This window comes from Drosophila miranda, assembly GCF_003369915.1.
Source record: "Drosophila miranda strain MSH22 chromosome Y unlocalized genomic scaffold, D.miranda_PacBio2.1 Contig_Y1_pilon, whole genome shotgun sequence".
NCBI lineage: Eukaryota > Metazoa > Arthropoda > Insecta > Diptera > Drosophilidae > Drosophila > Drosophila miranda.
In genome coordinates, this window is record NW_022881603.1 from 34,289,514 (window position 1) to 34,317,351 (window position 27,838).

The 27,838-nt window shown below is 41.8% G+C and overlaps 2 protein-coding genes across 3 annotated transcripts; both read left to right on the forward strand.

The window, feature by feature from the left end:
- Window positions 1-15,139: 15,139 nt before the first annotated feature.
- On the forward strand, window positions 15,140-17,686 carry LOC117190914 (digestive organ expansion factor homolog). Its single transcript, XM_033395920.1, has 4 exons — window positions 15,140-15,422; window positions 15,483-16,178; window positions 16,231-17,406; window positions 17,515-17,686. The coding sequence occupies exons 2-3, from the start codon at window positions 15,491-15,493 to the stop codon at window positions 17,367-17,369; spliced, it is 1,827 nt and encodes a 608-aa protein (XP_033251811.1). The 5' UTR covers window positions 15,140-15,422; window positions 15,483-15,490; the 3' UTR covers window positions 17,370-17,406; window positions 17,515-17,686.
- Window positions 17,687-20,022: 2,336 nt separating this feature from the next.
- On the forward strand, window positions 20,023-27,692 carry LOC117185953 (calcium-transporting ATPase sarcoplasmic/endoplasmic reticulum type-like). Of its 2 annotated transcripts, XM_033394571.1 has the most exons (10): window positions 20,023-20,128; window positions 22,232-22,384; window positions 22,459-22,476; window positions 22,574-22,656; window positions 22,740-24,911; window positions 24,972-25,087; window positions 25,167-25,402; window positions 25,466-25,584; window positions 25,655-25,772; window positions 27,426-27,692. In XM_033394571.1, exons 2-10 carry the CDS (start codon window positions 22,267-22,269, stop codon window positions 27,443-27,445), a joined length of 3,000 nt encoding a protein of 999 aa, XP_033250462.1. In that variant the 5' UTR covers window positions 20,023-20,128; window positions 22,232-22,266; the 3' UTR covers window positions 27,446-27,692. The 2 variants fall into 2 exon arrangements, with proteins under 2 accessions (XP_033250462.1, XP_033250461.1); XM_033394570.1 differs by lacking the exons at window positions 20,023-20,128; window positions 25,466-25,584; window positions 25,655-25,772; window positions 27,426-27,692 and adding an exon at window positions 21,579-21,802 and having other exon boundaries at window positions 25,167-25,422.
- Window positions 27,693-27,838: the final 146 nt, after the last annotated feature.

Here is a 27,838-nt window from a genome sequence, read left to right on the forward strand (position 1 = left end):
CTTCCTGCAAAGCAGTTGTTATATCATCTGTACTTCGCCTTACAGCCATTGTATATCAGACAATATTTAAGGAATTCAAAAAAAAACTAATAAAAAAAAATTATATAAGAAGGTATTGATTGTAATAATAATGTCTGTCTTTCCCACATGCCAGAATACTTACAAAATATCTATTTGGTTTCAGTAGGCTTTTCTATTTTCGTTAATATGGACTATTTATAGGTTAATGACCTCGTGCACTGAATCATTGGACAACTATCGCGATTTGGCAATATAAAATTGTAAATCCGAATAACTCAAGATGCCTAAAGTGAAAAAGCAGGTTTGCTTTGTTCGGTCAATCCAAAATGAAATGAACTAGAACCGCAAAATCCTAAAACAATTCCTGTTTATTCTGATCACTGTATGGTATTGCATAACTGTCTCTGATACTCACAATTCGATACTATAGGTCTGTTTTGGTCAACCAATCCGAATCAATTGAATTGCATTTGCTAAATCCCAAAAACCGAGTCTAAGTATAAATTTTGAAATCTTTAACCTTTATGCAATATTTTGCAAAAGAAAATGTGTCGCTGAAATTTTGATGTATTACCGGTTGAGCTTGTAGAACCAAGGCAAGATTTGCTTGTCTTATTAAAATAAACGGCCTATATAGTAAGACACTATAAATCCAAATTTAAATATCGGCTCTGAATTGGTTTTAGATTCTAAGGCAAGTTGCCTGGCCCCACGTTGGGCGCCATAAATTTGTAGTTTACCTGGCCCCACGTTGGGCGCCGTAAATGTGTAGTGTACCAGAGTTTAAATATATATATATGTAAACAGATATATAGGCCCTTGATATCAGCAGATGACTATGACTGAACTTAAGGACGGCGTACAAATAGGGTTGGTCGTGTGCACTCTTGCAAGGCTCGGGTCTAGCTCGCCGGATGGTCGGGGTTCTTCCTCACCTAATTGTACTATCGTACTCCACTACATTTAAATAGTGCACTTTACGGGAAACTATAAGTGATTATACAAAAACAAAGTAAACTGAAATACTGATAGCGCCGGCACGCCAAATAAAAGCCCTACTGAACCATTTCTATTTAGAGAGAACCTAGGTGTTGATTGCCCCTCTCTTCTGTACCCACCCTACCATGACAATGCGTTCGAGTTCTTGCATTGTCCCTTGATGAATCCTTTACTAAGATTTACCACATTTTATAAGATCCTGGCACGGATACTCGACAGACCATTTTTATGATTTTAAAGATTCATTTCAATTCAAAACGATTCATATTTTAATATAATGGGAGACTTCAATTTCAATATTCATTACGTTGCAGTTGTAGAAACACAACAATTGACTTAGGTTCTAATTTGTGGGTAATATTTCCTTAATCCTAATTATCATATAAGTTTAGTTATAAATTCATTATTTAAAGCATGGAAATTATTAGGGTATAGATATATATATATATAAAAACGAGAGAATAAGAATCGAAATCGTAAACAAAAGCTAGATCAGACTGGGGTGCATTATACACACTGAGCAGACGGGTTTGAATCATTATACGTTGTATGCATATCTACACTTTCAAGCCAATGGCTCTTTTGACCAAACTACTTTTCGCTGTACATAATTACTCACTCCGGCGTTATTGTCTTACGCTGATCGTTGGGCCCAATGATGTCGTAGATGTTGACAGCAGCTTGAAATATGGAAAATCAGAAATATATAATGCATACAATACAATTACGCTACAAACACCGTCGCATAGTCATCAGCCAGTTGTTTTGGTTTTCATAATACAGACAGAAATTTAATTGTTATGCTCTATCGCGAAAATTGAACCAAAAAGTAACAAACGAAAGACAATTTAGTGTGCATATGCACATATGCATGGAGATATGTACGCGCGTAACATCAAAGAGGGGTGTTAATAAAATTTCAGTTACATTACGTTAAACTGCTGGTGTTATGCGTTGGAACTTGATAATGAACTAAATGTAAATTGGACAAAACTCGATCCCGTGCGGCTGCTTTGTAGACTCTTGCCCGCCTGAAGTTGGTTAGAGGTCAACAGGTGCGATGTATATGGTTCCTGGCCGTACTGACGAATCTTCCGCCAAGCCTATATTTTGTTATTTATGACTGAGCAGCACTAAATATTCTTCGCGATTGAGGCTGATCTGGTTCACTTGGATCTTTGGAGATTCCGAACTCGGTGGTAATATAAGATCCAGAAAAGATGAATTATGGTTGGAGTTGGAGAGACCTCGACAACTGTACGCCTAAGCCAGCTCCCAGGGTAGTCTTCTCGAGACTATACCGCGATGGGGCAGCTTAGGTACACTTCCCTGCAACATAGGTTATGTCAGCACGTGCACGGCATTAATATGAAAACATACCTTTTTCCCCAAATATATCTGCATTAAATTCTTCTTATTCACTGACCACTGGACTGTACGGCACTTGTGATTATATGCTTCCAGCGTATATATGTGGAAATATATATATTTATACCCGATACTCAAAATGAGTATTGGGGTATATTAGATTTGTGGTAAAAGTGGATGTGTGTAACGTCCAGAAGGAATCGTTTCCGACCCCATAAAGTATATATATTCTTGATCAGCATCAATAGCCGAGTCGATTGGGCCCTGTCTGTCTGTCTGTCTGTCCGTCTGTCCGTCTGTCCGTCCGTCCGTCTGTCCGTCCCCTTCAGCGCCTAGTGCTCAAAGACTATAAGAGCTAGAGCAACGATGTTTTGGATCCAGACTTCTGTGATATGTCTCTGCTACAAAAAAATTTCAAAACTTCGCCCCGCCCACTTCCGCCCCCACAAAGGACGAAAATCTGTGGCATCCACAATTTTAAAGATATGAGAAAACCAAAAACGTAGAATTGTAGAGAATGCCCATATTCTTAAGACTGCGGAATCTGAATTGGATCGTATTATTATTATAGCCAGCATCAAGAAAACAATTTCATTTTTTCTCGCCCTGTCTCTCTCTAACACACACGTAGCATAGGCGGCTTTGCTTAGAGTAAAACATTAGCGCCTAGATCTCAGAGACTATAAAAGCTAGAGCAACCAAATTTGGTATCCACACTCCTAATATATCGGACCGAGACGAGTTTGTTTCAAAATTTCGCCACTCCCCCTTCCGCCCCCGCAAAGGACGAAAATCTGGGGATATTCAAAAATCTCAGAGACTATTAAGGCTAGAGTAACCAAATTTGGTATCCGCACTTCTGTTAGATCTTACTATAAAACGCTGCGGACACCGCAACTCTACAGTTATACCCGATACTAAGTCAGTATGGCTCTCCTCCGGCAGACGCCGCTAATATTAAACGACACGACAAAGAGTGCGTGCGAGAGAGACAGAAAATCAGTCTGAGCGTGACGTCGGGCGCTGCGTAGCCACTGCAAATTGATTTGTTCCTATTGGCTATAAAAATGATCTGATCTGATCCAGATTCAGCAATCTGATAGATATGGTCATTATCTATGATTCTGTTTTTTTAGTTTTCCCGAATGTGCAATATTGTGGATGCAACAGATTTTCGTTCTTTGTGAGGGCGGAAAGGGGTGGGGTGAAATTTTGAGATACACGTTTTATAGTTAGATCTAACAGGAGTGCGGATACCAAATTTGGTTACTCTAGCCTTAATAGTCTTTGAGATTTTTGAATATCCCCAGATTTTCGTCCTTTGCGGGGGCGGAAGGGGGTGTGGCGAAATTTTGAAACAAACTCGTCTCGGTCCGATATATTAGGAGTGTGGATACCAAATTTGGTTGCTCTAGCTTTTGTAGTCTCTGAGATCTAGGCGCTAATGTTTTACTCTAAGCAGAGCCGCCTATGCTACGTGTGTGTTAGAGAGAGACAGGGCGAGAAAAAATGAAATTGTTTTCTTGATGCTGGCTATAATAATAATACGATCCAATTCAGATTCCGCAGTCTTAAGGATATGGGCATTTTCTACAATTCTACGTTTTGGTTTTCTCATATCTTTAAAATTGTGGATGCCACAGATTTTCGTTCTTTGTGGGGGCGGAAGTGGGCGGTGCGAAGTTTTGAAATATTTTTGTAGCAGTGACATATCACAGAAGTCTGGGTCCAAAACATCGTTGCTCTAGCTCTTATAGTCTTTGAGCACTAGGCGCTGAAGGGGACGGACAGACGGACGGACGGACAGACGGACAGACAGACAGGGCCCAATCGACTCGGCTATTGATGCTGATCAAGAATATATATACTTTATGGGGTCGGAAACGATTCCTTCTGGACGTTACACACATCCACTTTTACCACAAATCTAATATACCCCAATACTCATTTTGAGTATCGGGTATAAAAAGATACTTTCGAGGTATTTTTTGACGCAATCCAAAAACTCACTGACAGGTTAGAGCAGCCTCTTTCTCATAAAACTCTGGTCGAGATAGTTCGTCGAAATTTGCGGCCGGAAATACAGAATGAGATCCTGAATCAGAAAATAGACTTAATAGAAGCACTACGGGATATATGTCGGAGGCGAGAATGTTTTATGGAAGAGGTGCGTCGGACTCATGGCTATCAAAAACCTGCTCCATTTCGAAAGCAAATCTCGGAGCTAGTGGACGAAGCCTTGTGAGAGGATGCGGAAGAATTCTCAGAATCGGAGTTTGGGGAGGAGATAGCAGCTTTATCCTTGGTGTGTTGGAATTGTCGAAAAGAAGGACACCGTTACCACGACTGCGTTGCTAAACGGAAAATATTCTGCTTTGGCTGCGGAGCGCCGAACACGTATAAGCCATCTTGCAAAAAGTGTCAAAAAAACACCAAGGAGAACACGGCAGAGTCTCGTCGGCTGACCAGTGTTCCGCAGAGGGGGTCGGCGAAACAAAACTAGATGTAGCAAGTGGCAAAACGCAAAAAGAGCCTTCTCGGGATTTTTGGGAGGCGGAGCCACCGATAGTGGGATGGCATATAAATTTGATAGAGGGTAAGAAGTTAGCACCTCCAGTGGAAATTGTTAAGTCAAGGAGATTTACTAGAAATGCACGTAGAACTAAGGCCCATTTTAAATCTCTCAAATGTATTAATGAAATAAGGAAAAAGGAAGGAGATAAGAGGCCGTATGCCGAGGTCAAGTTACTCGATAGAATAGGATTGCTAGATACTGGCGCCGGAATGAGTTGCGTGGGTGGTCAATTGGCATAGGAGGTAGTATGCAGTAAGAAACCATTTAAAGTGGTGTCGTCCAATGCTTTTACGGCAGATGGAAAGAAGCATCAAATAGTAGGCAAGATAACAACTAAGATAGAGTACCGCGGGGAGTCGAAAACGATAGAGCTATTCATAATTCCTAATTTAAGTCAAGATTTATATTTAGGTATTGATTTTTGGTCCCTTTATAAATTATTAAAGTCCGAATGGAAGATTTCCGAAATTTGCGAGAGTTCAGATGTTCATACACTTACTTCTGCTCAGGAGGCAGCGTTAAACCAGGTGATTTCTCTATTTCCATCTTTCGCTGTGTCGGGTCTGGGAAGGACAGATATGCTTTGTCATACCATCGATGTGGGGAATGCGAAGCCCGTAAAGCAGAGACATTTCTCAGTCTCACCGGCCGTTGAGAAATTGCTGTACGGGGAAGTTGATAGGATGCTGAGATTAGGGGTGATTGAGGAGTCAGGAAGCGCTTGGTCTTCTCCGGTGGTTCTGGTCCAAAAGCCTGGGAAAGCTCGTCTTTGTCTAGACAGTCGAAAAGTAAACGCGGTGACAGAAAAAGATTCGTACCCGTTGCCCCAAATTGATGGCATCTTGAGTAGATTGCCCAAGGCAGAATATGTAACTTGCCTGGACTTGAAAGATGCATTTTGGCAAATACCTTTGGAGGTGGCGTCGAGAGACAAGACTGCATTCAACATACCAGGGAGGCCGTTGTACCAATACAAGGTCATGCCTTTTGGTTTATGCAACGCCTCACAAACCATGTCCAGACTCATGGATAAGGTAATACCCGCAGCTCTTCGAAATCAAGTGTTTGTCTACTTAGATGACCTGCTGGTCATTTCAGACACATTTCCCTCGCATCTTGAGGTACTGCGTTCGGTGGCAGAACACATCCGTCACGCAGGGCTGACCATAAATATAGAGAAGAGCAGATTCTGTAGGAAATCCGTAAAATATCTAGGTCACGTAATTGGCGAAGGCGGTATTAAAACAGACCCGGAAAAGATTTCCGCTATTACTAAGTTTCCGCTCCCAAGAACTCTCCGAGCCCTAAGGAGCTTCCTTGGAATGGCCGGGTGGGATAGGAAATTTATACATGATTTTGCTTCGCTATCCGCCCCTTTAACAGACTTGCTAAAACAAAAACAAAAATTCGTCATGTCCCAGGGTGGAATAGAGGCCTTTGAGAAATTGAAAGAAACGCTGTGCAAGGCTCCAGTTTTAAGAAGTCCGGACTTTGGAAAGCCCTTCTATATACATTGCGATGCGAGCAATACGGGAGTAGGGGGTGTACTAGTCCAGAAGACGGAGGAAGGGGATGAAATGCCGATAGCTTTCGTGTCTAAAAAGCTGAATAAAGCCCAGGGCAATTATACAGTGACCGAGCTAGAGTGCCTGGCGGCCTTAGTGTGCATAAAAAAGTTCATAGCTTATGTCGAAGGTCATCAATTCACCGTGATAACGGATCATGCATCACTGAAGTGGTTGATGTCCCAAAATGATCTGCACTCGAGGTTAGCTCGATGGGCACTAAAATTGCAAGGTTTCCGATTTAGTATCGAGCACCGAAAGGGAACCCAGAACATAGTCCCAGATGCATTGTCAAGGGTTCACCAGGATGAGATCGCAGCGATAGACAAGAGTAATGGGCTTCTGGTGGATCTAGACTCTCCTCACTTCAGAGCGGCAGGGTATCGTGAATTGGCGGAGCGTGTAGAGAGCAACCAGGAACGATTGCCAGACGTAAAAGTGGTCGACAACTTAGTTTACCGAAGAGCTGAGCATGCGAATGGCGACTTACTTCATGACTCGTTTGCCTGGAAATTATGGGTGCCTAAGGATTTGATCAGCGAGATCTTAAAACAGTCACATGATGATCCGTTAGCCTCGCATGGGGGTATTCATAAGACCTTGGAGCGCGTCCGTAGGTACTACTTTTGGCCAGGATTGGTTAACGACGTCAAAGCTTATGTGAACAATTGCAGTGAATGTAAGACCACAAAAGCGCCGAACTTTACTTTGCGGCCACCCATGGGAAAGCCGGCCGAATCACAAAGATTCTTTCAGCGACTTTACATTGATTTTCTTGGTCCATATCCTAGGTCTCGAAGTGGTCACGTCGCTATTTTTATCGTGTTAGACCATTATTCTAAATTTGTTTTCCTCAAAGCCGTTAAGAAGCTGACAGCTGATGTAGTTATCAAATACTTGCGGGAGGATCTCTTTCATACTTTCGGGGTGCCCGAAACCATAGTGTCCGACAATAGATCCCAATTCAGGGCTGAAAAATTCCAAAGCCTTTTAAAAAGCCACCGTATCTCACATACCTTGACAGCGGTACACGCGCCACAGGCAAATGCCTCCGAGAGAGTCAATCGCTCAGTGATTGCCGCCATCAGATCGTATGTGCGTCCGGATCAAAAAGATTGGGACGAGAATTTAAGCAGCATTTGTTGCGCGCTGAGATCGTCCATCCACTCGGGAGTAGGCGCTACGCCATATTACATGGTGTTTGGTCAGCAGATGATCACTTCTGGTGGCACTTACTCTTTGCTGAGATAGCTGGAGATGTTGGAAGACAGGGCGGTAGCTTTCACAAAAGAGGATTCCTTGGAGTTGGTCAGGAAGAAAGCAGGTGAAGTAATGGATAAGCAAAATGCTCATAGTGAAAAGCAGTAATCTAAGATCAAGAGAGGTAGTATACCAGGTTGGGCAGGAAGTTTATAGAAGGAATTTTAAACAAAGCAACTTCCAAGCTGGATACCACGCTTTCGTGAAGGCTAGAGTTCGGAGAAAGCTCGGAAATTCGCTTTATGAGTTGGAAGATCTGCAGGGCCGAACCATTGGGAAATACCACGGGAAAGATATCCGCCAATAACAGCGACAAGCGGTTCATCCTTGTGAGCCTTCTGCACACCAAGTCTGATCTTGGCAGGGGGGAGTTGTACGGTGAGGCTTGTAGCTGCTGTGAGGAGGCCTAGGGTTTTTGGGGGTCCGCCGAAAATTAGGCACCATCTGACGAGAGGCAAGAGAAATTCTCTTTAGCAGTCGGCAAAGAGGGCCTGGGATCAGAGAGTGGGTCAGAGCCAGGTCAGACTTCCTCGTCGAAAGGAGAGCGTGTTCGAAGTCGAAGTTCGACGAGAAGAGAGGCTACAAATAGATGTCATTGGACGCCATTGCAGCATTCCAAGCCTGGTCGACAGCATTGGATGGTGTTCATTTTCTAAAGTGGCAGCGGGGTTTTTAAATATTCTAAAAAAAAAAAGAGAGAGAAACCTTTTAAATTAAATAACGACAAGGAAATATATCTCAGGCAGTGAGGCGTTGTACAGTGATACCCTTGCAATACACCCTTTCGACGGGGCACCCGTTTGGGTAAGTTGAAAAGAAAAACAGCCGAGTGAAGTTTATAAAGGTGTTCTGTGTGTGCAAATTTCCCTAGGTTGGTAATTGGAGGAGGCTCGTCTTCCACGACAACCAGCTGCAGGTCATAGAAATTCGCCGGAGCTTTGGGACGTCGCCTTGGAGCAATTCGGCGAGCCAGAGAGGAGGGGCCAGCTAGTGCCCGGCAGACGGCAGCCGCGTCAGTTTGTTTCATCGCTCCGCGTATGCGTCTATACCCCGCGCGTAGGGGGAGGCAGAGAGGAAAAAGTGTTCGGCAGTTAGTGGCTGATCGAAGTTGAAATTGTCACAGAGATCTAGCCTGGTCCAAAAGAAACAAAAACAAATAGCAAGAATAAGTCAAAAAAAAAAAAACGTAACACAGTCATATGCTCTAAGCATTTTTACCCGGGTTATTTCATTGTCCCTCTTCACTTAGGCTTTTTGATCTCTCTATCCCTTTCCCTTTTTCTCCACCTAACTTTGCCGCTGAGGGCGAGCCCCCACATACCGGTGCTCGATAAGCGCCGGTGATCCGCAAAGAGGAATGCGAGACTGAGCGCAGAGGAATGCGGAAGGGGCGTGAGGAACGGGAAGAAGAGAGATAAAAATTCACAGTAAAATTAGCTCGACCTGCCTGAGCCACTCGGTCGTCGTCTCACTTTTTTTTTGTGTGTGCGAATTTTGTGTGTTCTCTTTTTTTTTTAAACTTTTCAGAAACCCAAGTCGGAAGCGCTTCGTCGATGGAGGTTCCTGTAAGTGGTTTTGATTAAACAAATAAATTATCTTACATTTTTTTGTGTGGCGAATGCTCTGAAGGGAGCACACCCAATTAGTGGGATGAAAAGAGAGGGCATCGGAAAGTCGTAAATAATTGCTCTCCTCTTGATTCTTTTCCCTACGTCTCTCGCGTATTACACCTTCCCTTTTGATGGATCGATATGCCAGCGAATGCTCAGATTAAAATTTCTTAAATTTCTTTTGTTTTCATTCCTATTCAAATTATCTGTTCTCAAACATATCTAATCTAAGCTTCTTACTTATTTACATTACTTCACTCTATTTTATTTAAAATTAAGTCGTAGCCAATACTCGGGGAAGGGAGAAACTAATGAATAAACTTAATTACAAGGGATCAAGAATTTTAGTCATAAGCAATGAATAAATGTTTATAATGTGTGAGTAGAAGCAATAGTGTTTGATCTCCTGCAGCAAGCCCCTGTAGGTCCCCCATAAAATAAGGGGTCTTGTAGCAAATCATGTGTTATCGGGCACAACAAGACCAAGGTAGGGTGGGCGAACATCACTCCTCATGAACAGCTGAGGAATTCTTGTTGTTGTCCGTTCACCAGTGCAGTCATTGTCTTTCGTTTTAGGTGTTGTGCTTTCCGTCCGGTTTCAAATGGCTTAGTGACACGCATTAAATGTAAAATAATAATAGGGAAGGCCTCAGCTTAGGAGCAAAATACATAAGAACACCACACTCGTGGCCGACGAGCCAGTAGCCGGAAAATTGACAGCGTGCCGCTCCAAGCTGAGAGGACCATCTCGCCTACATCGTGGTTGCACGTTACATTCTCTCCTAATTAACTCCGCACAGAAATCATAATTAATTACACATTTACAAATTACAAATTTACAAATTACAAATTACAATTACTCCGTCAATCCGTTGCTTCCTCTTTTTTTTCTATTCTCTTTCTCCCGACTGTTATCTATGTTTCCTTTCCACCTCCTGGGCGAAAGGGAACAGCACAAATTCTTTCCCCTGCTTCTGCAGGTGAAAGGTACGCGAAAGCAAAGAAAGACTACAAATGACTACGCCAAGACTACAAATGGGACAACTCTTTATTCTCCTTTAGCCCTTCTCTTCTCTTCCCGCAGCACTTACCCCAATCGGACTCAGCGCTATACGGCTTCTGACGACTGAATAGCCCACTCGCCTTCAACCAAGAATCTCGCAGTCGAATCTTGGATTTAGATATTTAGATTCCCTAGAGTTTTTCTCTTCATTAAATTCTTGGTTTTTCCTTTTCGTCGGACCGATACGCAACCGACTCAATTGACTTTCACGAGGGAATAGCCGATAGGGACGCCAACGTTCTGGCGGCAAATCCTCTAACAGGTCCCTGGATGCATTTTCAACAGAGATAGCCTGACGTTTTGACCTGTTACCGTCTTTTTGGTTTTCCCTCGACCTGTCGTTCGCCTGCCACTCTGAGCACTAGATGGCGCCACAAAAAAACTCAGCATTTCCTGCTACAAGCGCTACAATTTGTCTTCTGTAAGCAGCAACAATCTTTGGACGTTGACATGCAATGACTGCACCTTTCAAGAGGCGATGAAATTACTGCACCGTCAAGTGGCCCGTGTGACACCAGCAGAAGGCTGTTACGCGCGGGTCCCAGGCAAAACGCAGCCCTCTTCCCGCCCAACCGACCGAGGGGCGCTGCCGCATGACGCGCGGTGCGTAGCCGAACCAAACGCGAACATGCAAGAAAGATAGCTATTAGACTAACATTCGAGGAAAATTAGTACTAAACTTACTAAGAAACTAAGCATGCAATCAAAATACAAATACCACTACAGTTACTAATTAATAGAAAGGTGTGTAAGGATTAATAATTTAATAAGAGGAAGCGAATTAGTGGTGGATATAATATGGTAGAGGGAATTATAATCCGAGCATAAGCCCCTAAACGGTTCATGCAAGGAATAATTCGATCTACAAAGTGGAAGGAACAACGGTATAAAATTTCTAGTCAGTCTAATAGGAATCGTGAAGTTTATGTGGCTCAACAGATCAGGGCTGTCTATGTCACCCCTGATCAAGTTGTGCATAAATATCACACCAAGCATTTTTCTACGGTTAACTAAGGATGGGAGGTTTACTAATAGTAGTCTACTAGAGTAAGATGGGAGTCTTACACCCGCATCCCAGTTAAGGCCCCGCAGAGCAAAGAGTAAAAAGTTTTTCTGTACTGATTCTATACGGTCCTGGTGTACTTTGTACTGAGGGCACCATACACAGGAGCCGTATTCTAAGATCGGGCGAACAAGCGAGGTATAGAGAGTCTTTGTTATATAGGGGTCGTCAAATTCCTTTGACCACCTCTTTATAAACCCAAGCACGCCCATGGCCTTATTTACCATGGTAGAAATGTGTTCGGAAAACTTTAACTTGGGGTCTAACATAACACCCAGATCATCCACCAGGGTAGTTCTCTCAAGAGAACCACCAAATAGGGTGTAGGGAGCCAACAAAGGGATAGAACGATGAAATGTCATGACTTTGCATTTCGAGGCATTAAGGTGTAACAAGTTTGCACAACACCATGACTGAAAGTTATTGAGATCGGATTGCAAGCGAGAATGAAATGAAATGTCCTTGTACTGGACACAGAGTTTATCATCATCCGCATACATAAGTACTCGAGAATATGTTAATACTGAAGGCAAGTCATTAATAAAGAGTGCGAAGAGTAAGGGGCCTAGATGCCTGCCTTGTGGTACTCCCGAAGAAACCTTTACTGGTAAAGAGAGGGAGTTTTTGAAGAGGACTCTTTGAGACGTAGAACAAAGATAGCTAGAAATCCATCTCAGGAGGTTGGGCGGAAACCCTAAAAGGTCAAGTTTATCCGCTAAAAGGGAATGGTTTACAGAGTCGAATGCTTTACTAATGTCGGTGTAAATAACATCCGTCTGTAAGTTACATTGAAAGCCTTTAATAATGAAAGAGGTAAACTCTAACAAGTTCGTGGTGGTTGATCGCCGCCTTATAAATCCATGCTGAGTTGGAGATATAAGTGACTTGCAGAGATGTTGCAAGTGCGGAGTTAAAACCTTCTCAAACATTTTAGGAATAGCGGATAACTTCGCTATACCTCTATAATTTTTTGCATCAGACTTGCTACCTTTTTTATGAAGAGGAATTATAAACGATTCCTTCCAGATCGGGGGAAGCAAGAAGAATCAATGGACAGGGTGAATAGTTTAAGCAAAGGTCCACACAGAGCCTCGGCGCAGTACCTGAGTACACAACCTGGAACCCCGTCTGGACCCGGTGAAAACACCGGCTTAACTATTTGAAGATCATGAAGTAGGGAACATTCATTTAACAAGGGACTGAAAATGCCGTTCGACCTCGGTAAACCGTATGGGTACGGATGACCAGAGTAGCTTTCCTCAGAATAGGTGGTTTGGAAAAATTGGGCAAAAAGATCGGCAATTGCCTGATCATTATTTGCCGACGTATTACAAAATGATACCGAGGATGGGTGTGCGGACGTTCTACGCTTACTGTTTACGAAGCTGTAAAACTGTTTAGGGTCCTGAGAAAAACGTATCCTGCATCGAGATAGGTAGTTCTTATAGCATTGAGCATTAAGAACTGAAAAGTTTGACCGAGCTATTACATAGCGAGAATGAGAAGTAGGAGAACCCACTTCTTGAAATTTTTTATAAAGTCTTGATTTTAAGTTTTTTAGACTGGATAACTCTTTGGTAAACCAAGGGGGTTTTCCAGATCAAGTCGGACAAGAAAGCGGGACACAAGAATCGAAAAATGTGCCAAGAGCATTGTAAAAAATTTTTGTGCCTTTTATGATATCAGTGCACAAGTACAAAGCGGACCAATCAAAATCCCTAATGAGGTTATTAAGCTTCGCAAACTCGGCTTTACGAAAGCAGCGGACACGTTCGGGCAGCCTACTCGACCGATCCAATACAGTTGGTCCTATATCTAGCGACACTTCGAAAGTAGGGTGGTAGGCGTCTTCAGGTATAGTGAGCGGAAGGGCTCGGGTTAACAACACTATGGTCGGATCCGATACAAAGCACAGATCAAGCAATCGACCCAAGGAATTTTTCACATGGTTGACTTGAGACAGGGATAGGTCAAGCAAGCCGTCCACAAAGTCATGGCGTGACATGGGCACTAGGATACTAGACTCGCTTACCGAAGACCAAACAGTTCCTGGCAAGTTGAAGTCACCAAGAACTATCATACGATCTTTATCAGATAGCGAGGAAGAAACAGCGGTTAAAGCGGACAAGTGCTGCTCATAAATTGAAATATCCGAAGACGGTGGGATATACGAGCAAGTAATGAATATAGCGAAAGCGGGAAGAATCAGTTTTACACACAGGAATTCCAATTCCTGTTGAACTTGGACTGTGAAGTGTTCCGACGTGAAGTAAGAGTCCACTGCAATTAGAACCCCCCCTGCACGTCGAGACGAACGGTCCTTTCTAAAAGTTGTGTACCGAACTGCCAAAACCTCGGAACTAAGAATGTCCGGCTTTAACCAGGTTTCAGTAAACACAATAACGTGGGAAGCAAATGCAACACTATCCCGGAAAAGAATGCTGAGCTTACTACGCAAGCCTCTTCCATTCTGATAGGTTACTAAAAGAGAAGTTAGAAGTTAAATCCGATGTATCAATCCAACATCGATGTTTGATTTTGACAACATCGATGGACATCGACATCGATGTTTTATTCAAATTTACATCACTACCTGCCTGTTCAGATTTATCGGATAAAATATACCGTCCGACCCTCAGAAATATACCAAAATATACCGCCTCAATTTTAAAATATACCGTAAATATACTGACGAATTCAAGTTCTATTTTACATATTCCTCGTTTTTGATATTCCGTCAAATATTACCAGCTATATAGAACATTTAGCCGTGCCCACATAATTTCAGCCCATTGATGAATAAATTTTCTACACAATTGGTTAGTTTTTAGTCCTTGCTTTTATTGTATTTTGACTAAAACAAGGTTTAAACAAAATAGTTCAACAAAAAAAACAGTCGCAATGTTGTTGGTATTTGAAGAGATGATGCGTGTATAGGCCTTTGTACACCCTATTTCGTTAATTTTATATGAAGATCAAACGTAATTTATTAAGACCTTTTCTCAAATTGATATTCTTTAGACATATTCAAGTACATTATTAGTATCTTGTATATATTTATGTCGATCCTGATACCTACTGAGCCCTGGAAGACAAACATTTTCTCAGTTCTATAACATCCATTTCCCCCAGGGTATGTGTGCATGGAATGGGAATCATTGTTGTCAACCGGCTATGACGACGAATTCCTGGTTTTTGATCTTCCTTAGAATATTCCCAGCTATATAGATTTCTCAGCTTTGCCCATATAATTTTATCCGATTAATGAATCAATTCTACTTGACTTACTTGTCTAAAACGGGTTTAGCGAAAAAGGTCAAACAAATAAAACTTAAGACAAAAATCGTTCCTATTGCTTCGTTTGTATATTCCGTTGAATAATGCATCAGCAACCCTTAAGTAAAACCCTTAGCTCTGCCCACATCATTTCAGGCCATTATTATTATTTTATGGTGTGAATCTATCTTTTCCCGTAAATTTTAGACTATACTGGTCTTGAAGTGTATAGGAATACGACCATTATAGAAAAATCAAAATCTTAAGGTTATGTTCTACCATCACTATGTGCTATCGATACTTGTGATCGAATCCATATGTTTATGTTTATCATCATCGCACGTGCGTGTTTTTAGCTAAATTGTTAACATGAAGCAGAAACACTCGAAACATAAAGCAAAGCCTTACGCCCCCGTTCGCAAGAATGAGAAATTTTCGAAAAACTATAGCTACATTCAGAGAAGCAAGCAAATGTAGGAATCGCACAGAAAGGAAGCACTCCCAGCCCTGACAGGGAATTCTTTTGAGCCTGGAGCAGATCTCCTGTCAGAATTACAAGCCCCAGCTGACGAAACTGGATTCTATGAGCAGCTTGTGAATGGATACAGCAATGTACCAACAGGTATGTAAACAAGTATATAATCTCAATACCACTTTCCTTGACCATGAATCGTTTTTTCAGGCTTTATCATGCCAAACGAGAGCGAAGCCGCCTTTGTGCCTGCACCAGTAAAAACCGTTGAGAAACAGAGCAAAAGTTCTGTCCAATCAAATGACGAATTTGATTCATACAATTCGTTTTCAAAGCGATTTGATATCGACCTATCTGAAGACAATATCAGCGATTTGATCTCTCGAACGGATACCACATTGATTAAGAGCAGTTGGCCGGCAGTGGGAAATTTAAAGTTTGAGATTCCTTTGCTAGATTTAAACGCACATAACCCCGACTGCAGTCCACCGAGTGGCATTTCCAGCTCTTCTGATCTGCAAAAATTAGAAGTCAAAATGTCCATAAGCGCAAAGGTAGCGTTTCCGCTTTCTGCGCTACAGTCGGAACTCTTTCATATTGTAAATAACTATCAGGACCTGTACTATCCTTACCGAACACACAGCAATGCCGAAGAGATCCGGTACATGTACTGCCTGCACGCGCTGAACCATATGCTAAAGGTCAGATCTCTGATACTGCGTAATAACGAGAAAGTGGCAGCACTCGCCAAGTCACTAAAGTTGTCTCCGAATGAAATTTCTATTCCGGAGACCTTTAGAGACCAAGGACTAAATCGTATGAAGGTGCTCTTTATAGTGCCCTTCAGGGAGTCGGCTTTGAAGATAGTGAAGCTTATCGGAGACTTACTAATTGGCAGTCAAGATGGTAAGAACTGTAAGTTGAAGACGAAAGCAAATAATTGATCTTTTATTTGCAGATCAAACCAGGAAAAATATAATGACAAATTATGAGCGGTTCCTTCAAGACTACTCGGGAAACACGATACATTTCCCCAAAACGAACCCAAAACAATATGACTATGAGCAAACTTTCAGTGGAAACACAGATGACAACTTTAAAATTGGAATGCGTTTTACAAAGAAGTCCGTTTCACTTTTTTCTGACATGAACTCTTCAGACATACTTATTGCTTCTCCACTAGGACTACGCATGCTTGTCACGGACAAGGACAGTGACATTGACTTCTTGAATTCGATTGAATTACTTATAATCGACCAAGCGGATCTTTTCTTAGCCCAGAACTGGGAAAATCTTCTTCACTCGTTAGACCACCTTCATCTGCAACCGCAGAACCTGCCAGACACAAATTGCCAAAGGGTTCGAACTTGGTGTCTAAGCGGGGCTTCTAGCTTCTACCGCCAAACCCTATTTTTCTCATCTCACGAACTTCCCGAATTTCGGGCAGTGGTCAATAGTAAATGCCAAAACTACCAAGGCAAAGTGCGGATCACAAATCTAGTTGAATATGGCGATATCCGAAATGTTATTACGCCAATTCAACAAGTTTTCCGCAAAATTAACTGCACCAATGTGGAGTCAACATTTGATGATCGCTTTCAGCATTTTGCCAAGCACATTATGCCACAGTTTAGAAAGTCCGGCTTTTCCCATTGTATGTTGTACGTGCCTAGCTACTTCGATTTTGTACGTATACGCAACCAGTTCAAAACTGATATGATCAGTTTTGTTCAGATAAGCGAATATACCAAGAAGGAAAAAATTTCTCGGGCGAGAGACATATTCTTCCATAGCGGAGCGTCTGTTCTGCTTTATTCAGAAAGCGCTCACTTCTTCCGACGTACCCGAATCAAGGGTATTCGAAATTTAATTATGTACCAACCGCCCAACTTTCCGCACTTTTACTCAGAGCTAATCAATTTTATGCTCGAATCCAACCAGAACCCGCGAGATGGCTTTGGAGATGAAATGAGTGTCAATATACTTTATACAAAGTATGACCTTCTCAGTTTGAGCAACATTGTTGGAAGCGAAAATGCACTTAAATTGAGCACCGGAAAAAAAGATTCCTACCTCTCTTCGACCAAGACGAAATAACCTACAATGTAGACCAGACCTTACAGTTACAGTGAAGGTGTGTATACATATATTTTTAAATGTAAATATGTGTGTGTATTTGTAAAACAAAAAAATTATTATTATTTATTGGAATAATGTGCATTTACAATGAATATATTTATAGGCGGAAATCCACATCTTGGGGAAGGATTGCTTTTATTTGTCGGAGTTACTCACACAAAGCAAACTACGAATGCAATTGTTACATAACACAACACAATTGTAATCTTTTTGAGTCAAAGAATACTAAATAAATTTTCTAGAATATGAATATCATCATTTCTGAATGCATAAAATATTTATATTCTATTCAGATATTAGAAAATTGTACAATCTGAGCAAATAACTACTTTAAAATATAGAACTTTTAGAATAAGCAAGTTGTTAGGCTGGTATAAATGGTAATACTAATTTGAATACCATTCAAAAAATGTTCCGATAATTACAAGATAATTGTGATTGAATTAATTCACTTTTTTGGATCTTAATCAGATTGAGCTTACAACTGGAGCACCAGAGCCGTGACCCTGATTGCATATTTATATCTTTTAGTTATTCAGGTAGTTTAAAAAATAGTGTCCATATATGTATATGTACTTATGTATGTCTATTGAAAGGTAAAATAGTAGACAAATGCATATTTATGTATGCTCTCTGAAATATCGTGCTGCAAAAGGCGGATATAATACAGAAAAGAACATGTGCGGAGAGCGGTTGCGCTCTTGCCAACTTTTTGAGAGGCCATAAAGCCATTACAAGACTATTTTAAGCGGCTAAACGACGGCTGGCAGTCCCTGCTGAAACTAGAAGAAACGAGGGGAACGTTGTGAGTTGCTGCGGACACCGCAACTCTACAGTTATACCCGATACTTAGTCAGTATGGCTCTCCTCCGGCAGACGCCGCTAATATTAAACGACACGACAAAGAGTGCGTGCGAGAGAGACAGAAAATTAGTCTGAGCTTGACGTCGGGCGCTGCGTAGCCACTGCAAATTGATGTGTTCCTTTTGGCTACAAGAATGATCCGATCTGATCCAGATTCAGGAATCTGATAGATATGGTCATTATCTATGATTCTGCGTTTTTAGTTTTCTCGAATGTGCAATATTGTGGATGGAACAGATTTTCGTCTTTTGTGGGGGCGGAAGGGGTTGGGGCGAAATTCTGAGATATACGTTTTATAGTGAGATCGAGAGAAGTGCGGATACCAAATTTGGTTACTCTAGCCTTAATAGTTTCTGAGATTTGTGGATGCCCCAGATTTTCGTCCTTTGCGTGGGCGGAAGGGGGTGTGGCGAAATTTGGACACGAAACGGTCAAGGTCCAATATCACAGGAGTGTGGATACCAAATTTGGTTGCTCTGGCTCTTATAGGTTCTGAGATCCTTGAACTCATATTTTGCAATTGGCAAAACCGACCATGAAACCTGTGTGTTAGAGAGAGACAGAGCGAGAAAGAATGAAATTGATTTCTTGATTCTGGCTATAATAATTATACGATCTGGTTGAAATTTTACATTCTAGAACATAAAATCATCCTCTACGATTCTGCGTTTTTGGTTTTATCGTATCTTTAAAAATGTGGATGCCACAGATTTGCGTCCTTTGTGGGGGCGGAAGTGGGCGGTGCGAAGTTTTGAAATATTTTTGTAGCAGTGACATATCACAGAAGTCTGGGTCCAAAACATCGTTGCTCTAGCTCTTATAGTCTTTGAGCACTAGGCGCTGAAGGGGACGGACAGACGGACGGACGGACAGACGGACAGACAGACAGGGCCCAATCGACTCGGCTATTGATGCTGATCAAGAATATATATACTTTATGGGGTCGGAAACGATTTCTTCTGGACGTTACACACATCCACTTTTTCCACAAATCTAATATACCCCAATACTCATTTTGAGTATCGGGTATAAAAAGCAGAAATATCCGGAACGTGCATACTCTTTCATTTGTTCGATTGTTCGGGGATGCTATCTGCAGTACCGTAAAACAATGTTCATGTTTAGATAACTATGAGAGCCACCTATATTTGGATGTCGTAATTTCAAAGAAGTTTAAAAAGGCATGGTGTAGTTTTGTATATTTGTTAAATTAAAGAGGTTTATTGCCAGTTTGCAATGAACTAGGCTCCTTTGATAATCCTACGAAACTGTTATCCATAATAATCCTGTGTGTAGCAAACTAACTAAGAACTAACATACTACTAGTCACTGGGCAAAGTTTATAAATAATAATTTCTAAATATTAAACAGACACACGTGCAGTTTGAAATACGCTCTACACTCCCAAATACCGATGATCTCCCCATATTACCCCACGCAGCTTAGTTCGTTCGAATCTTTGAGCACACTCTGGTACATACAACCATATGGATGTTCCTGTATGTATCTGCATCTGTATCTACCTACGTATATGTATCTGCGGCCGACAATATATTTTCCTTCTGTGAGATCCGAGCACAACCGCCAACAATCGGATAGGTGGTAAGTGCTCAAAAGTTTGTGCGTGCTAAAAGTATTTTCCCGGGCCAAAATAGAGAGTGTATGTAGTTTTGGGAATTTTGCCAAAATATATGAATTTTGTAATTCAAATAGACACTCTCATCAAGCAGCGTTCTCCTTGCGTTCAGTTGCCGTTGATCGTTATAATAGCGCGATCTTTGTGTTAGCTCTTGGTCTTCCGACTGAAATAAATTTATTATATAATAACGGAATTTTTACTAAGAATAATAATTGTAAGTTTTGTTGATTTTTTTGCAACAATTCCAAACCAAAAAAGTAGTGTTTTACTCCAAACTCCATAAAAAACCAATCCAAAAAAAAAATATACTCCCAAAATGTAAAAATGTTCAATCGCGCGCCTAAAATCATGGAAAATTCATCAATTTATATAAATTACCTACATATACCCGTACCGTACATACCGTACATACCGTACATATGTACATACTTACACTTGAGAGTTGGTGTTTTAAAGTGTTTCCACAGTTTTAGTTATAAGTTTACTAGTTGAACCCCCCGCCTACAGATATCCAATGGAAATTACCCGTAAAGAGGAGAAACAGTGAACAACCTCGACCTCCGTAGTCATATTGAAATTTTTGAATGTCACCAATACCAATGCACAGTCCCAAATAGACACACTGATGTAAAGTTTTCACTTGTGTCCTACATAGCATAGCCCGTGCATAGCATCTATCTGTGACAGAAAAACTGATTATGCAACCGTTGTGTCAGCCCCCGAGGCGAATAAGAACGGAAATGTATGCATGCTACGTTTTTAAACTACTATCATGTACATACATAAATAAATTCCATATCATATCATTTTATTTACTGGTTATGCCAGGACTTTCTACGTCCATTCGAATGATTAAATATGATTAAGTAATTAATTCATGACAGATTGATAATTCTGAATTTGAGCACATTACAAGAACCGATAAGGCTGTGGACCTACGTAGGGGTCTCCTTCCCGAAAGGATAAAATACCTATACATATAAAATATGTACATATTCATTACACATACACATGAATTATACAATTCCTTAGCAGATCTCATCTTTCCAACTGACAATTGGAATTAGAAAATTCATACCGTGGAGAGCTCTCCTCTACACTGGTCGACATCCATCAGAATGCAGATATGTGTACTCTAAATATCTTGAGCCGTAAAAATATACTTATGCCTAAAGACACATATGAATATAAAAGTCCTCCCTAAGATCGTCTGTCTGCCAGTACATATGTAGTATTTCTGTACATTCATACTTATTTATGTGTTCCCAGTACATATTTATATATGTACATATGTGTTCAAAATTAAACTTGTATTTTTCGGGTTCTAGGTTGCTATTTTTAGCTCATCTCGGAAAAGAAAGAAAGTGTTGGGTAGAGGCGCAAAAACTTCCTACGATGTGTGTTCAGTTGATAGTAGTGGCTCGTCTCGTTCTGGTTCGTTTTGTCGGTGATACAACAAAGGCAAATATTTTATAATATATTAAAGTAACACCAAATTATCATTTATAGGACACTGTCGATATGTTCATAGATTACTGCTTACATGCAACCCTGCTACCAATAAATGTCGTGTCATAGTCGCCAGGTGAAACGAACGCCGATGAAACTCACAAAATCAGCGGCTCGAGACTTAGTGCAATATTATCAGAAGCACACATATTTAGAAAAAAAGCGCCATGGCGTACAATATATAACAAGTTGCAGTGAAAATTCAGTACTTAACACGCAGTGCGTTCGTTGTTTTATATGATTTGTACTGAATCAATACACACGTAAAGAAATCAAATTGCGTGTTGGCGATCTTGGCAAATATTGCCTCTGTTGTGCAAAGCAAAGTGACACGTGTGTGAATCTCATAAGTGGAGATTAGACTAGTCTGGCTTGAGCGGTAATGCAAATATTCTTACTAACTCTTAATTAGTACTTAAATAATTGGTAATAGTTGCTCGACCACTAGGGGTCTCAACTGGTCCATACCTCCCTCCCGCCCCTTTTCATTTATGTACTTTGTCCAAATGTCTAAGAATTTGCATATTTACTTTACAGTAGAGATGTATGTATGTATGTACATACATATGTATGTTCAGCCGTACATTACTTGCACATACTCGTATGTATGCATTCAGGTACTTACTAACATGCACATATGTATGTACATACGAAATCTAATGAGGTAGTTTTAACTGCATATGAACACACTTGCGTATGCATATGCATATTGGTATTCCCAATTACTATTCTTGTCAGTACAAACCTATTATCAGAAAATAATCAAAATACTTGGCTTTGTTTTTCTTTTCAATCTTTACACATGAAGTGAAGGCAACTGAACGAAGAGGATAACAAATCAAAATGGAAGACGGTCATTCGAAAACCGTCGAACAGTCTCTGAACTTCTTCGGTACAGACGGAGAGCGCGGTCTTACCCTTGATCAGATTAAGACGAACCAGGCAAAATATGGACCGAACGGTAATTACAATTCTTCAATATCAATATACCCAAGCAACACTGACTCACTTGCGTTCACCTCTTTATCATTTCAGAATTGCCAACTGAGGAAGGTGCGCACTCTGATCATCGAGTGCAATACGCGCTCATGCTCATGATAAAAAAACCGTTCTAATGTCATTCACATTTACCCATTGTTTTATTTCGCAGGAAAGAGTATTTGGCAATTAGTTTTAGAGCAGTTCGACGATCTTCTAGTGAAGATTTTGCTTTTGGCAGCCATCATTTCATTTGTAAGTCTACGTCACTCCGGAGTTGTGTAAACTACTCTACTCGGTTCCGCATATAAACTTGCTATCGTTTTATTTAATCACAGGTATTGGCGCTATTTGAAGAACACGAAGAGACGTTCACTGCATTTGTAGAGCCCTTAGTTATTTTACTTATTCTGATAGCTAATGCGGTGGTTGGTGTATGGCAGGAAAGGAACGCCGAGTCCGCCATTGAGGCTCTCAAGGAGTATGAGCCTGAGATGGGCAAGGTAATCCGTCAAGACAAATCTGGCATCCAGAAGGTCAGGGCGAAAGAGATTGTCCCCGGAGACTTGGTCGAGGTGTCTGTTGGTGACAAGATCCCCGCCGATATTCGTCTCACCCACATTTACTCAACCACCATCAGAATCGATCAGTCTATCCTCACCGGCGAGTCTGTATCGGTTATTAAGCACACCGACGCTATTCCCGATCCACGCGCCGTCAACCAGGACAAAAAGAACATTCTGTTCTCGGGCACCAACGTGGCCGCTGGCAAGGCCCGTGGCGTCGTTATTGGCACGGGACTGAGCACTGCTATCGGTAAAATTCGTACCGAAATGTCGGAGACTGAAGAGATTAAGACACCACTGCAACAGAAACTGGACGAGTTCGGCGAGCAGCTGTCCAAGGTTATTTCCGTCATTTGCGTCGCTGTCTGGGCCATCAACATTGGCCACTTTAACGATCCCGCCCACGGTGGCTCCTGGATCAAGGGTGCCATCTACTATTTCAAGATTGCTGTGGCCTTGGCTGTCGCTGCCATCCCAGAGGGTCTGCCCGCCGTTATTACTACCTGCTTGGCCTTGGGCACACGCCGCATGGCCAAGAAGAATGCCATTGTACGCTCCCTGCCATCTGTCGAGACCTTGGGCTGCACATCCGTCATCTGCTCTGATAAGACCGGCACTCTCACCACCAACCAAATGTCCGTTTCCCGCATGTTGATCTTCGAGAAGGTGGAGGGCACTGACAGCAGCTTCCTGGAGTTTGAACTGACAGGATCCACCTACGAGCCCATTGGCGAGCTCTTCTTGGGCGGCCAGCGGGTGAAGGCCAGTGACTACGAGGCGCTCCAGGAACTGGCAACGGTTTGCATCATGTGCAACGACTCTGCCATCGATTACAATGAGTTCAAGGCTGCCTTCGAGAAGGTCGGTGAGGCCACAGAGACTGCCCTGATTGTGTTGGCCGAGAAATTGAACGCATTCAGCGTCAACAAGTCTGGCCTAGACCGCCGATCCAACGCCATTGCCGCTCGCGGCGAGATCGAGACCAAGTGGAAGAAGGAATTCACCCTGGAGTTCTCTCGCGATCGTAAATCCATGTCATCGTACTGCACCCCACTCAAGTCCTCCCGCCTGGGCACTGGTCCCAAACTCTTCGTCAAAGGCGCCCCCGAGGGTGTGTTGGATCGCTGCACACACGCTCGAGTCGGCACGTCCAAGGTGCCACTGACTTCGGCACTGAAGGCCAAGATTCTTGCCCTGACTGGACAGTATGGCACTGGACGCGACACCCTGCGTTGCCTGGCTCTCGCTGTTGCTGATAGCCCCATTCGCCCAGAGGATATGGATTTGGGAGATTCCACAAAGTTCTATCAGTATGAGGTTAATCTGACATTCGTCGGAGTCGTCGGTATGTTGGATCCCCCCCGCAAGGAGGTCTTCGATGCCATTGTCCGCTGCCGTGCTGCCGGTATTCGTGTTATTGTGATTACTGGTGACAACAAGGCCACTGCCGAAGCCATCTGCCGCAGAATCGGCGTCTTTACTGAGGACGAAGACACCACTGGCAAATCTTATTCCGGCCGCGAGTTCGATGATCTGTCAATCGCGGAACAGAAGGCTGCCGTTGCACGCTCCCGACTCTTCTCCCGTGTGGAGCCACAGCACAAGTCCAAGATTGTTGAGTACCTCCAAGGCATGAACGAAATCTCTGCCATGACTGGTGATGGTGTGAACGACGCTCCAGCTTTAAAGAAGGCCGAAATCGGTATTGCCATGGGCTCCGGTACTGCTGTGGCCAAATCTGCCGCCGAAATGGTCTTGGCCGACGACAACTTCTCTTCCATTGTGTCTGCCGTTGAAGAAGGTCGCGCTATTTATAACAACAGGAAAAAGTTCATTCGTTACCTCATCTCCTCGAACATTGGTGAAGGCGTATCCATCTTCCTTACCGCTGCCCTTGGCCTTCCCGAAGCTTTGATTCCCGTCCAGTTGCTTTGGGTCAACTTGGTACGTGGGAGCTAATTGGATTTCTGAATTGAATGTTCTTAGCTCACTCTGTCTCCTTAGGTTACTGATGGTCTGCCAGCTACAGCTCTTGGTTTTAATCCACCTGATCTGGACATCATGGATAAACCCCCAAGGAAGGCCGACGAAGGTCTCATTTCCGGCTGGTTGTTCTTCCGGTAGGACTACTTCATAAGCAAATGAGGAAACTCATCTCATCTCATGTTATCTGTTCGTTTCGATTTCAACCAATTGCAGCTATATGGCCATTGGATTCTATGTCGGCGGAGCTACAGTTGGTGCTGCTGCCTGGTGGTTTATAGCCTCTAGCGAAGGTCCTGGTCTGACATACTGGCAACTCACTCACCATCTGTCCTGCTTGGGAGGCGGCGACGAGTTCAAGGGTGTCGACTGCAAGATCTTCAGCGATCCCAAAGCGATGACCATGGCCCTGTCCGTACTCGTAACAATTGAGATGTTGAACGCAATGAACAGGTAATGACGAACTGAAAGCCCGTATATGTACTTGTAATGAGGGACCGACGTTTATCTATGCCGCTTGTCTGAGAATCAGTCCCTGATCAGCATGCCCCCATGGTGCAATTTGTGGCTGATTGGATCGATGGCACTTTCCTTCACTCTTCACTTCGTTATTCTTTACGTTGACGTCCTCTCCGTAAGTATCAAATTTAAGCGGGATATGTTCACGCATATAAATTGTTGAACTCTACATCTTCCATCTATAGACCGTCTTCCAAGTGACACCGTTGTCTGCAGAGGAATGGCTAACTGTGATGAAATTTTCAATTCCTGTAGTTTTATTAGATGAAACATTGAAGTTTGTTGCTAGAAAAATCGCAGATGGTGAGAGTCCTATATATAAGATGCATGGGATTGTGTTAATGTGGGCTGTCTACTTTGGCCTGCTGTACGCTATGATGCTTTAAAAATATAATGATAATCCATAAGCCCAATTTCATTATTCTAATTTCTAGTATAAAATGTTACTAAATATAAACAGAAACAAACAGAAACTAAAATTATAAATATCTAACGTAACGACATAACATAACCAATATAAAGATTGTTCCCAACTATAACTGATTTCCAATACCACCACTACCACTCCCCGGTATCACAGAATTACAGACTACTAGTGATACTGAATCCACGGGGCCTCCGACTGACTCACTCCCTGCTTTTGGCATTGAACAAACAGCGTCAGACTATTTACCGATCACCCTATTGACCTAACGGTAAACCTAACACACACCAAACCAAACGTATATACCCAAAAAATATACATATATATATATTTGTGTTTGTATATTATTAAATTGTAGCAGGATGCTTTTTGTACATACAATGCTGTAGATACATAAGAGTTCCAAACCGGGTATATTTTTCAATTGTAATAGTTAGGTTTTATCCAAATATGTTTTACTGGCTTGTCGGCAAGGAGCGTATACACAAGATCGCTGTAAATGAGATAGCTTTTTGAACAGGAAAGAAAATCAATTTGAAAAATTGGTCTCCTCGTTGAGCAACTGACAAGCTGATTTCTCTGTAGGTTTAGTTATGCAAAAGAACAAAACAATTTAAATTTACTATCTCTTGCTACAATTGCGTATTCGTGCTAGACCCCATTATTTGTGGGCATTTTTGTTTAGCCATTCAAAAATCGAACCTAATTTTTAAATCTTTTTTAACGAGTTTCGTATCCGAACTCAGTCTATGGCTAACGTAATTTACCTTTCCTTTTCAAGGATACATACAAATGTTTGATAATACTTTCATAAATAAAATCTGAAATATTGGTATACTCATTCCGTAGCTGTAAGAATTGTTTTTGAGCAAAAGATATTGAATAAAGTCAATAATTCAGTACGCAGCCAACACAACAACTAACATATTGGGAGCGTACGTACGTATCGTCTCGTCTCGGCTTCAGATTGTGTTTGCATTGTATTGTATGTATTTTGGGCAATTGCTTAGGAACACCACCGGGCTGTGTGTGCAGCAATCATTTTGAACATGTTTAAGGACTATTAATTGACTGGGAATCAAATTGTGTAATTTATGTCAGTCTCAGTTCTATGGAATTAAGTAATCCTTCTAGCATTTTTAGCGAATACTTAATTAAATTAACATAATACATAATTTATTTTGTTATAAAATTAGAGACGCTGTGAATTGATTAAACAAAAATTACCCACACAATTACCTAACCTAACATTAATTCAATAAATAATGCAGAACTAAAACATACTAAGCTCTACGAACCCTGAAGAAAGGTCAGGGCCACTGGTGTCCCTCCACCCAAAAATAAGCTTTCTTTGGCTGCTGCAAATTCTATTTATAATTCTGTTTGCTTGCACGTGCACGTCGTTGGTGCGAAGAACGATCGACCTGGCAATTTAGTACCAACGACTTGAAATTATATATGTACAAACATAGCTCCCGATACCAACCCAATATACACATTCTCAATGAACTATTGTTTATTTTCTTATACAGTCAATCCCAGATTTCATTAATTGGATCCCCGATTAATTACCATAACATAAAATGAATCCATCCCTGCTTTAGAAAAGTACGTGCAGTTATTATATTACATATGTCGAGAGTGCGCCAAATTTGTGGTGAATCTAAAAAACAGAGTAGTCGCTGTTGCTGTCGTTGTGCATTATTGTCTATTACATTATCGCACTCAATGGCATAAACGAACAAAAAAAAACACAGATTTGAAATTCAGCATGTAAGATATCTAAACGTAAAAACGAAATAATAAAACAAGAAATCCGAAACTGGTCGTATGCAATTTCCCCCTATAATTTGCTTTGGCAAGTGTAAAGCGTAAGCCCACGGAAACTGCCAATTTCCAGAGTTTCGGAAGACGCAGTGCTCAAGACCGCTACCCGAAGCTGCTT